We start from the raw sequence: 11,755 nt of genomic DNA, 5'->3' as shown, positions 1-11,755 counted from the left end.
TTTTGATTGACATATCTCTAGCGCCACACAGATCAAGTTACAATTAGCATCATGCATAAAAAGTATAGTTAGAGGCATCGTGGCTCATGTATAGGGGCTATAGTCCTCATCGCAGCAGTTGTGAGTTCGACTCCCGGCTTCGACCATTTGCTGCATATCTTCCCCCCCTTTCTACTTTCCACATATCATGTCTCTCTTCAGCTGTCATATCCAATAAACGCCCAAAAATCTAACATTAAAAAAGGTATGTTTGAGACAGAATCAGAGGAAAAGACACATTCTCAAAACTATAAATGCTTGCCAATTCTAATTCTTTACAGTTATTATTTGTTGTGTATATAATAAACAAGACTAGGCTAGACAGGACAGCTAGGCTAGGCTAGGCCAAAATAAGATAGGATAGGCTAAGGTACGATAGAAAATGATAGGCTGGGATAAGTGATAATGGTAGGATAAGTTAAGGTAGGATTGGCCAAAGAAGGCTATGCTAGGCTGGGCTAGCCTCATTTTGGATTTGCATTTATATAAGAGACAAACTTTTCCATTGGTCTATAAGAGAGGTAACCGTCTGCAGTCATGGGGCATACAAGATTTTCTTTTTGCCCTTTTCATTTTACAGAGCCCACACATGCAGCTGATGTGTGTGTAATTAATCTAAATTGTGATATATGTTTTCCAATATTATGAACATAACCGTTTATTCACGCCCCTGTCATTATTATGAACCTGCCTGCTCTGTGTGTGAGTGTGTGAGCGTGTGTGTGTGTGTGTGTGTGTGTGTGAGCCTGTGTGTCTGTTATTGTTACAGACAGAGAAAGGAAGGTCACCTGTGTCTGCCCTTGGTGGACATCGATAGCATTATGCCAATGTGAACTGACACTATATCTAAATAAAATGTTTACATGCAGAACACAAGAGCAGACCTATACACAAACACAGCGGCTGCCAAGGACACAGAGTCATTTCATCCTTTAAACTGTAATGTAGAAAGCCACTCAGAGCAAATGAAGGCTTTACATTTGATCTGGTCTGATTTCAAGAAACAGCATGAGAGAACATATACATTCAGAGTAAAATCCATTCAGAGGGCATCAGAGTCATTTATTCTCATAAGGAGATGGAAAGGAGCTACGAATGTGCACAGGGAGGCTGCTGCGTGAGCTGCAGTTTATTGCATTCCTGTCAGTGCGGTCAGTGGAGAAACATGGTAGCACACAAGTCATTACCAAATGCATAGAGTCCATCTGTTTTTGTCCTCTCTTCCGACAGGTCCCTCGTAACAGTCAGATCACTAATGGTTTCATTGATTGTTGGGGTCTTATCATTCATCATCAAAGGGTCAATGTCCTGCCTCTTTCTAATGATGCTGCTGTTTAAACATGAATCTTTCATCTTTGAATAAATGTCAGGTGCAGAAATGTTCCAAAGACTCGTGATTATGCAAAGAAATAACATCACTGAGGATACCTTTAAATTAAAGTCTTTCATTTTGTTATTTTACTGATATTCTCCTCAATAAAATTTGATTCCAAGCAAAACATAGTGTTGAGCCTACATTTTTTATTCTGGCTATATAATAATTACATGCACGTATTCACTGGTGCATAGATTCCATTTCTTAAGCTTGTCTCCGCTGGTTGTTTGTCCTGCTGTCTGTGCTTAAGGTGGTGAAGACGTCTGCAATTCCCCAGGTGTTAGGGAGAGTAAATAAGCCTTATGTGCTGTGTTGCCGTCATCTGACTTTTATTAATGAGCCAATCAATTCCTATTTGTATCACCCCTTCAGCTGAAAACCAGACCTCACAACACTTAACAAATTGGCTGACCTCGAGTTGAGCATGTGGTATGGAATGCTCCTTTACTATTTTACTGACTTTGGTTTAATAGGTCGTTATATAAAACGTGTCAGGAAACAGCTATGAATACATCAGCTGTTTTGCTGACGTTTAAAAATGGTAAAAATGACTGTGGCTTTATCTACGCTTTATGGACAAACAAATATAACAAGGCCCGGGGTAGAAAAAAGAAGCCAGGGGGGAAGTGCAAAAAACTCAAGGTTTTATGATGCCATATGATTATGGCATCATAATCATATGGCATCATCAAGTTTTATGATGCAGTTCTTCAAGTTTCCACTTGAGGCTGACTCCAAAAGCCAATGAGACTCCATTAAAGCTCATATTAAAAGCTCATTTTATATAGCTAAAGTAAACATGTTTGTAGCCTCACAAATAAAACTTTATACTGTGTAATGACTGAACATGGATTGTTTTTACAACTCATCCATTTGTATTATACAATGGCCACATATATCATTTGGGTGCTATATTCTTGGTCATTCATGCCTTTAGTCTGATATAATAGTACAGTGGATACAGTAGGAAACCAGGAGAGAGAGTGGGGAGTGTTGGTGGGAAGAGATTGGACATGGGCCGCCAGCTATTGGACTTTAGCCTCTGTACACGACTTAACCACTGAGCCAAACCAGTGCCCCATCTTGACATCTATATGAATATATACCATCCATACCACACCATATCTTATCCTCCAAATATGATATGTTTGCATACACAGTATATGTATGTATTTGCATATACAGTATATGTATGTATGTATATATGTATGTATGTATGTATGTATGTATGTATGTATGTATGTATGTATGTATGCATCTATCTATCTATCTATCTATCTATCTATCTATCTATCTATCTATCTATCTATCTATCTATCTATCTATCTATCTATCTATCTAAAGCTCTCTATCACCATCTAGTGTTGAGAGGCTGCCATTACATTATCATACTGCTCATTAACTCTTCATAGTTTCATGTTAAATTGATGTTGATTTAAAAAAGCACACAAAGGAGGGGAAGTTTCTTTTTCAGTGATGTACAAAGTTTTATTATTGTAGAAGAAGAAGGTGCAGTTACATGATGGTGTTGAACTAAGAGCTACTGTGTCATGTAAAACCTTACGGGTCCTCTCCCCAGGTTGTAGAAAACATGCCAGCAGGTTTGTTCATTTTTTTATGAAAATATGACTCATGTTTCTTTTGAGAACAGTCTATTAATTGATGATTTGCATTCATCAACTTTGTTAAAAGGTTGTAGTTGTTTTTCTATGACTCAGGGTTAGTTTCAACAACAACTGTTCATGCTCCAGATGCCCCTATGAATCCCATGCTTTTAGTATAACCTGTGGCTAAATTTGTAACCCAGGCTGCCCTAAGGCCACAGAACAGCCTACACAACACGTGAAAAGGTTCTTGCTCTACATTTATGAGACATTTCTATGTTGTTTTTTTCACTAAAAAAGAATTGGTGTGGAAAAATCAAGGCCATTTAACGTTTCTAAAGGAAAGTCTTGATTGCCTCATTTGCATTTTATTGCATTTCTTTGTGTAGTGCACGACTGACACAGCAGCAGGGAGTCTGAATGACTGAACTATGCATTGCAGGCCAAATACCATCAGTTCTGATTAACAAGTGTTAGAAGATTTACCCAATCCAACCTCAACATTTGATGTTTTGTGATTACAGTACCAGAAATGAGAGTCCATCTTGTCTTCCGATGTGGCACCAACAGTTTCCCTTTGCATTGAAAAGTGTACATAATTCGTGGACAAAACAAAAAGAGCTAATATTGAGCAAGCTTCAGCTGCATTAACATGATTGGAATTCAAGCAAAGCCCCGTAAATAAATAAACATATTGTGGCTTGAAACCATCCATGCATGCACATTTTCATGTTTTATTCAACGCCCTGTATATCTGTATAGAAGGAAAACACTTGTGGGATTTATCTGCTGACTAGTTGCAGTTTTCTGGTTTTGTAGCCTGCATCCAAACTCATTCCAAACTCCTCAAATCAACAATTCAACATGCCATGCATGCTGCAGGGCCACTGGTTTATTGACTTGTAGGTATTTGCAAAACTTTGAGGGGAGTTCTCCTGTAGTATTCAGTGAACAGAAAGCTAATTCATTGATGCTGGAAAGCGAGCATGTCTTTTTTATTCAGCAAGAATCTAATTGGTTATCAAAGCTACTGTTTTGGCATCATAAAACCTTGAGTCATTCAAAGGTAAAGAGGTTAACAAGACACTATGCTATCCATGTGACAAGACTTTGACAATTTGGCATCGCTATAACCCCATCTATATTTTCAAACTCAAAGTGATCTTGAAAAGAAGACGTGTAAAATGCAATTAAGTGATCTTCTCTTGTAAAAATTGATGTCAAGTAAGTAAAATGTTAATTTAAGTGTCATAGTTAAAGCCTACACACTCTTGCGTACCTTTCTTGATAGATTTCCCCAAACATGTTTCTAAATAATTCAAGGAATCCCCCAAAAAGCTATCTTTCTATTAAATTAAGATCAAGATGGATAAAGTGCAAATAAAAAGCATAAAAAGCATCTCCTGTGAAGTGTTACACCACAAACAAAACAGGTGATAAAGGACAACCCCTTTGTTTTTAAGGACATGTTTGTACCATCTTCAGTTATAAACAGCTGAGTGTAACCATCCATTTAACCTTAAATGGTCCATTAAACCACTGTAAGCAAAAACAGTCAGTCAGTTGGCTACGAGGTCTTGTGACAGGTCCTTCCTGGACTGAGGAACCAGGCTCCCCAGTGCAAGGCTCTCCCCTACCCAGAGCAACTCTCTCTGACCTACTTCAGTCCCGGCCACGCCCTCTCTCCACCTGACACCTCCCCGGTGAAGGACAGAGGGGAGGGAGCGTACAGGTCAGAGTCTGTGTCTGATTCTCCCTCAGCTATGAAGGGTCTGACCCTGGCACAGAGTGAATGTCCAGCTGCAGCTTCAGTCCCCGCTCCAGCTCCCCCTCCTGAGCCTGCAAAGAAAGTAGGCCCAAAGAAGTCCTCCTTGGCCTGTGAGATGCTGAAGCCACTGAAGGAGCGCTCCAGCTCTTCGTGGTCAACAGAAGGGATGGATAGAGACGTGTCACTCTCCACAGCGGTGGCATCCTGCTGACAATTCTGCCTCCTGTGGCGCCTCCTGCTCTGGGAGCTATCTCTGCCGCTGCCGCCCTGACCAGAGGAGGATCGGTCGTGAACTGGGGGAGGTGGTAGGCGGAACAGAGTGGGCGAATGATCTCCACCAACCGGTGAGGGAGTGTTAGCCACGCTGCTGTTCCAGGCAGGCTGGCTCAGAGGGTGCTGCAGCTGGTGCTGCCAGGAGGTAGAGGGTCGGCTGTGGCTGCCAGAAGGAGTACCCACCGATATCACCACGGACCGACCCAGCAAAGGATCTCTCTTCTCCAAAGATCCATCAGAGCATGGGACATCTGCAGGTGAGCAGGTCTTCACCTCTTTTTCCTGCTTCACCTCCTCTTTATCCTCCTTCTCCACCTTGCTCTCTTCTGGGCTGTGGTAAGGCGGGGCTGGATACGGCTCTTTGGAGTTAAAAAAGGCCTCTGTTTCTGATTGAGGGATGCCCATACGCTGCACGTACACATTGACTAGGAAGTCAAGTTTCCTGTCCATACAGAGGACCTGCAGAGAGAGAACAAGAATTACCTCCAGCCATCCAGTCCAGCAGGTTACATCAACCTTTGTGTCCCACAAAGAATGACAGGGTTACTGTAGCCAGGATGGAGAGTTATACTTACAAACCAAAAGTATTTGAAAGAGTATTGAACCCTTTGCCTACATCGAAAAGAAGAGCTATACACACTTTTTTCTTTTCTTTTTTTTAAGATCACAGGGACTTTGACTTGTTACCTCCAAAATGTAATGAGTTTATCCTTGAGAATAGTTGAATGTTTGTGATAAATCTGAAAATATTTCCTCACCAGATCTCAAATATATATTGGTCATCAGATTTACCTCAGAGAACCATCCTTACCTGTTTTTCTACTTTGCCCAGGCGACCCATCATGCTCGGGTCATCTGTAGCATCTCCTTCAGGTTTGGGACCTTTACCAACTATCTGGTCAACTCTAGCATTTGGAAAAATTAATAACTGGGATTAAAAGACACTCCGATTTAACAGCTTTGTCCAAACTTAAGAAGTACATGATGCGATACTATGAGCTAATACAAATTAGGTGAGTTAAGCATTTGTGTTGATTATACTTCTGCAGTTATGTTTTGAAGGAATGAATGATGGTGAAACACTTCAGCATTTCCTCAGTGAGTACTGGACGGTGTGAACACATGCAGTAAGAGATCAGGCAGACTTCAGTTGAACAACAGAGAAGACAACTTGTCTGGGACCAAAATGCAGCACTTGGCATGCTTTTGTTGTGCTTCATGCTTCATTTCCATTGCATCCTACGGGGGGAACTCTCCCTCTGTCTCTCCAGTGTGAGAGCAAGCAAATAGCACTTGCAACCCCTGTTGAGTCAGACCACATGACAAGGCTCATTATGATTCAGTGAGAAAGTCAAACCATGTCTCACTTTGTTTTGTTTTGGTTTCTTTTGTCTTTTCTTGACTAAGTTGGATGTTATGTAAGAACTTAACAAACTGCACAACATCCTCAAAATGTTGCACACAAAATAGTTCCTTTAATCATTTTCTTGATTCTTTTAAATAAATATTTAACCCTTTCATGCATTCAAGTGTTTACTCAGAGTACATTTATTTATGTTTGGTCTCTGAAAATAAGAAACCAGAGTACAGTCTACAGACTTTTTATCTAAAGTGTTGAGACAACTTTAGTTATGAATTGGAAGAATGAAAACAGAAGTTGATTGATTCATTGCTTGATATTTAAATCACAAAGATGTAAGTTTGTTTCCTTATAAATTGTATTTAAAGGGAGTCATGAACTTGTCCACTACAAGGCACACCATGTACAAACAGAACAGGTAAGACCACTTAATAATGTTGTTCTGTGAGACTATTTAATTCTTACTTGTGTCCTTTATCTAAGTGTAACATACAAGGTAGAGATTTTAGTCACACACAAAATCAGGTATTGCAAACACCTTCTTTGTTTGCTTTTTACTTCCCTTTCCCAAACAGACACTAGACAATTTTTAACATTCTGCAGGTTCTCCACCTTGTGGTTTAGGCATGGTACTGCACCATCAATGGCTCAAATGGTTTCTCCACAGTGCTTACAGGGGAAAGTAATAAGTGATGGACTGTCAAAGACCTATGTCATCATGAAGCCCTGCTTTGGTTCGTGTCCTCGTTGCATCCTTTGGGAGCCAGCAAGGACGTGTCCAGGCATATCTGCTTTAACCATAGACTGTAAATAAAAATGGGCAGCGTTGCTCCGCCTCTTTCCGTTGTACGGTTCTGAAGCCAAAAAGTCCCGCTCCTGGGCGCAGCCATTGTGCAATCCGAGCCTGCAAAGCCACTGTAACGAGCTCCGCCCTACAGCGTAACGTCATAAGACAATGTGTGTCCTTTGAAGTTTCCCTCTAAGGCGGCTGTGAATCAAAGGAAACCCGGAAGTAAAACCCCGTTTTTTAAACTCTAATAACTAACGAAAAAATAAACTTTTCAGGAAAAAGAGGCATTGGACACAAAACAGTCAAATACTAACTACATATCACCACAGCATAGGGATGTGAGAAACATTCGTACGACGTGTATTTATTTTTTAAAGTTTGACTGCTCCCCCATTCAAATGAATGGGGGAGACGTATTTTTTTACCTATACTGCAGCCAGCCACCAGGGGGCAGACACACTGCTGAAAGCTTCACCACCAGCCGAGGGAACTTCTCCCTTGGCTTTAACACAGAGAGGTTAGATCCATGCATATGCGTTTTTAACTCTAGTATGTAACATAATAAAGTGGCAATATTTAAATCTTTTTAACTAGCCCTCAAAAGGATGCGAGTGTCATAGTGCACCATGGGTAATGTATTTAAGGTGCTACTATGAATTACCAAGAAAAACTGTGCTATGAAGAGGACATGAAAGGGTACTGGCAGCTGGTATGAAGTCCCAGTACATGAAAAAGGTGTTAAATTGAGAAGTAGCAGTACTGCGTATGGGAGCATACCGGCCCACTTAAATCTTTGTTTGTTTCGACATACTTGTGGTGGAAGACATGCATGAAAGGGTTATGGTGACTTCATTTCAGCATGTTTAGTTCAGCTAAATGAGACCGGTCAAGTGGCTTGAGCTCAAAAGGGGTTCCTTCAACCAAAATAATAAGGTAGCGTATAACTTCTGTAATACTTCTACTGTGGTATAAGGAGCATAATGCTGATAAAATGACATTCTAGAGGTGCAGTCTATTAACCTAACCTAGGACCTTCAGTGGACTTCTTATGGCGAGGTGTTGAGGGGGGAGGGGGCCCCACAATCATATCTATCCTGGCAAGGCACACAGAGACGATATGAGTGCAATGCAAAATGAAGCAAAGTGGGAGAAAGATCAGCTATGGAGAACAAGTTCAATATATTCCACACACACAAGACATACAGAGTGTCTGACTTGCTGCACAGATGAGAAGTGCATGTATTTCACAGTTGGAATATATTTATGCTACATGTTAGACCTATGGAGGTAAAATGTGGGGAGCTAGTTTGAGGAGACTAAACTGGTTTAAAAGACAAGGGGAGTTATACATCAGTGTTATATATCTAATTCATAAATAAATCATACTAAAAGATATAAAGCTAAAACTTGAATACATCACATGTTAGTGGAACAAATGAAACAGGCAGATCAATGACTCGTGTATCACAACATGTGTGTATCCAGAAACTTATTAAACACTATTACTGAATCACATCTTTACTGTTATTCTAAAATCGAACTTCTTGAAATCGCTGTCAAAATGCTTCCATGTTTACTGCATCCTGATGTTTGGGCTCACAGTCCAACTCGGGGTAATCACATTGAGATGACCTGAAAATGAGCGTGGGTCAGGAGTAAAATTGTGCAGACATACTGCATAGTGAACGTGCACTTGCCTGGACTGCAGGTTCTTGATGCGGGACAGCATGTCCAGGTGACCTGCAGAGTATTGCTCGATCACATCCATGACATCGTAAGGCCGCAGGCTCTCTTTGAACCTCCTCTTTGACACCAGAAACCTCATGACGCTGAGAGAGGAGAAGTTATTTTTTACGTGTGGCACAAAGGCAACACCACACACAGAGACAATCCTCTGTTTAGAAACAGACTGTGCTTTAAAGTGAGTGCCAGGATGTCAGCTGTTGGTTTGCAGAGTTCTTTGTAACGTTTTGACTTCAAGGACATCCACATCTTGTCATTTTGAAACAAAAGGAGATTGTATTTGGACAAGAGGGTGGTACAGTAAGCCTCTATCCTTGTTGAAAGGTCACCATGCTAGAGGTACATTAGACCATTACAGAATAAGTTGCCTGAAGCATTAAAGAAGACTTCAAGTGTGATCAAGGCTATAAACTCAAAGGGAAACTATGTAATGGAGCAGTAAACTAAGTGATAAGTTGAGTCATTTTCTCAAAAACTTGCACAATATTTTACAGTTTTTGCCACTATTAGAGTTTGTCTTCTTCTGGCAATTTCAAAGAATGCAAGTTTAGCGCATTGAAAATGAGCGTTACCTTAAAAAACAACAGCCTATGACTAATATTTTGCACAGTCTCTGGTTGAAAAGTGGGTGAAGAACAAAAAAGATAGAAAGAAGAAAGAAATGAACTTTTCCTTAAAGTTAAATTTTGGGGCATTTTCTCCTTTAATGTATAGGACAGCTGAAGAGAGACAGGAGATGTGGAGAGCAGAGAGTGGGGAGGACATAAAGTAAATGGTCCAGTGCGGCGCGCGCTTAGACGGCTAGGCCAACAGCGCCTTGAAAGAAATGAATCTTTCAGACCATATGGGAGTTAATATCTCTTTGGTCATATAAGTCATCATACTGTATGTTCCTTGATGTCAGCTGTTATGATGTGCAGAATGAGGAGTAATTGTTCATCTGAGTGATAAGAAAAACCAAAATCATAGCTTGCACAGCCTGCAGCATACTGCACAGAAATGTTTTGAAAAAGTCGTAAAAACAAACCATAGCTGTCTATTTTGTTTCCATTGATGAAGAATGCACTGCAGAGCCATAAAAATAGAGATATTGAAACAAATCCTTACCAGATCGCCCTTATTGTAACCTTCAAGCCTGGTGGTAATTCTTGAGTGACAAACTCACAGTGGCAGCTCTTATCATCACCAATTTCCTCTCCTGGGAGGCTCGCCTCTACAGAAAAAAGACAAGGACAGTCTCAAACAATATTTCATCTACACCACACGACCGGGGTCTACAGCAGAAGCAAAGCAGAGCTCTTGCTTTTAGCTTTAAAAGGTGCAAAATTCGATTACCAAGTTGGTTTCAAGCCAGTTAGCCAGTTTGTGAACGTAGTGAGCGGGCTTTGTGGAAAAACATGAGAAAAAGGACTTGGTGCAGAATTGAAGGATAGTGTTGATGGGATAAAGCTGTACTTGGACCTTTTATGGTAAGTACTCTCTTCCCACCACCAATTACACTCTCGGCCAATGTTGTATCTGACATGTTTAAATTGTCCAGAAGGCTATTTCATGGATTTGAGCATAAAGCCTACAGGCAAAGGTGCCCAGGTGAAACCACTATCAGAATCTGGTAGGGAAAGTGAGGTCTCTTCATGCAACCTAAAGCAGGTCTTTGGTGCATTTCTCTCAAGGTCAGTTTTGGATTATCTTGGCACCACTTGACTTGAACCCCTCATATACTCAGCATACCCTTACTATAGGTAAATACTTTGATCATTTGTGTGGCATTCTTTAAAATCCAAATAGATACTTGAGTCATTACATGCTTGGCTAGTATCATGCTTCAGTCCTCAGTCAATCATCAGAGAGGGGAGAACTCATAGCAGGAGAAATCAAAATAAAAAGGGTTCAAGTGAACAAATCTGAGCAGATTTTTCGCATGCAGGTGTCTCAGACCAGGGACTTCTCTTTTGATCCCCCCCCCCCCCCCCCCCCCCCCCCCCACCCCCCCCCCCCCCCCCCCCCCAAAAAAAAGTCAACCAACAAAATATCCCAATGTCTTACTTATTAAACCTTCAATTGCTGCAAAGAGAGAGAGAGAGAGAGAGACATGGAAAAAAAGATTTGTTATGGATCCTAGCAGGATGACTATGGCAGACAAATCAATTCCAAACATGGGAACTTGTGGATTCCTCTGAATGGTGTCTCATTGTTCTAAAGGCCTGCTATCTTTCTCTTTTATCTACACTTTACAAACTATGTATATCTTATAACGCTGTAAATAACATACATGCTAAATATAGATATGAAAATTACTGTGGTATGTTACAGTCTAAATTGAGCACATGTCGTGATGACTTGTCTAACCTGGAGAACTCTTCAGTCCAAAGTCTTCATCCTGCATTTCAATCAGCACTTTAACATGCCATGAGGCGGAGGAAGGAAAAAAACTAATGAGAACTGGTTCAAACTGTTGAACGAAAATGCAAATAAATGGTGGTGAAGAAGAAGAAGAAGAAGAAGAAGAAGAAGAAGTATAGTCGTTGATAGTGACACAGTGGCCTGGATGACATGGATGCAGTTGGGCTGTCTAGCAATAAATGAAGGCTGGACACTAAGATACAAACCAGCCGTCGCCACCAGCTGAATATACTGTGAATCAATTGATAAACAGGAACTTGTGACCTTGTGACCTCAATGCCAGCAGAATAGATTAAAGCTCCTGTAAGGAACTTTTGCTTTGTGTTGACTTTGATGCCCTCTGTGGACAGCGCTACAGGACTTCTCTCTTTGAGATTCCTGCCCTGTAAACTTATAAGCA

The 11,755-nt window shown here is 40.8% G+C and overlaps 1 protein-coding gene across 1 annotated transcript in view; it reads right to left on the bottom strand.

The window, feature by feature from the left end:
* Window positions 1-2,876: 2,876 nt before the first annotated feature.
* LOC117821490 (potassium voltage-gated channel subfamily KQT member 2-like) overlaps window positions 2,877-11,755 on the bottom strand; it is a 32,771-nt gene continuing 23,892 nt past the window's right edge. Inside the window, 4 exon segments of the mRNA XM_034695808.1 lie at window positions 2,877-5,518; window positions 5,871-5,964; window positions 8,907-9,038; window positions 10,060-10,165. Of these exon segments, the coding sequence (XP_034551699.1) occupies window positions 4,676-5,518; window positions 5,871-5,964; window positions 8,907-9,038; window positions 10,060-10,165 (1,175 nt within the window). The 3' untranslated portion in view covers window positions 2,877-4,675.

The sequence above is a fragment of the Notolabrus celidotus genome, chromosome 11 (genome assembly GCF_009762535.1).
Source record: "Notolabrus celidotus isolate fNotCel1 chromosome 11, fNotCel1.pri, whole genome shotgun sequence".
Classification (NCBI taxonomy): Eukaryota; Metazoa; Chordata; class Actinopteri; order Labriformes; family Labridae; genus Notolabrus; species Notolabrus celidotus.
The sequence above is the reverse complement of the archived record's forward strand: the minus strand, read 5'-3'. Positions and strand labels throughout refer to the sequence as shown.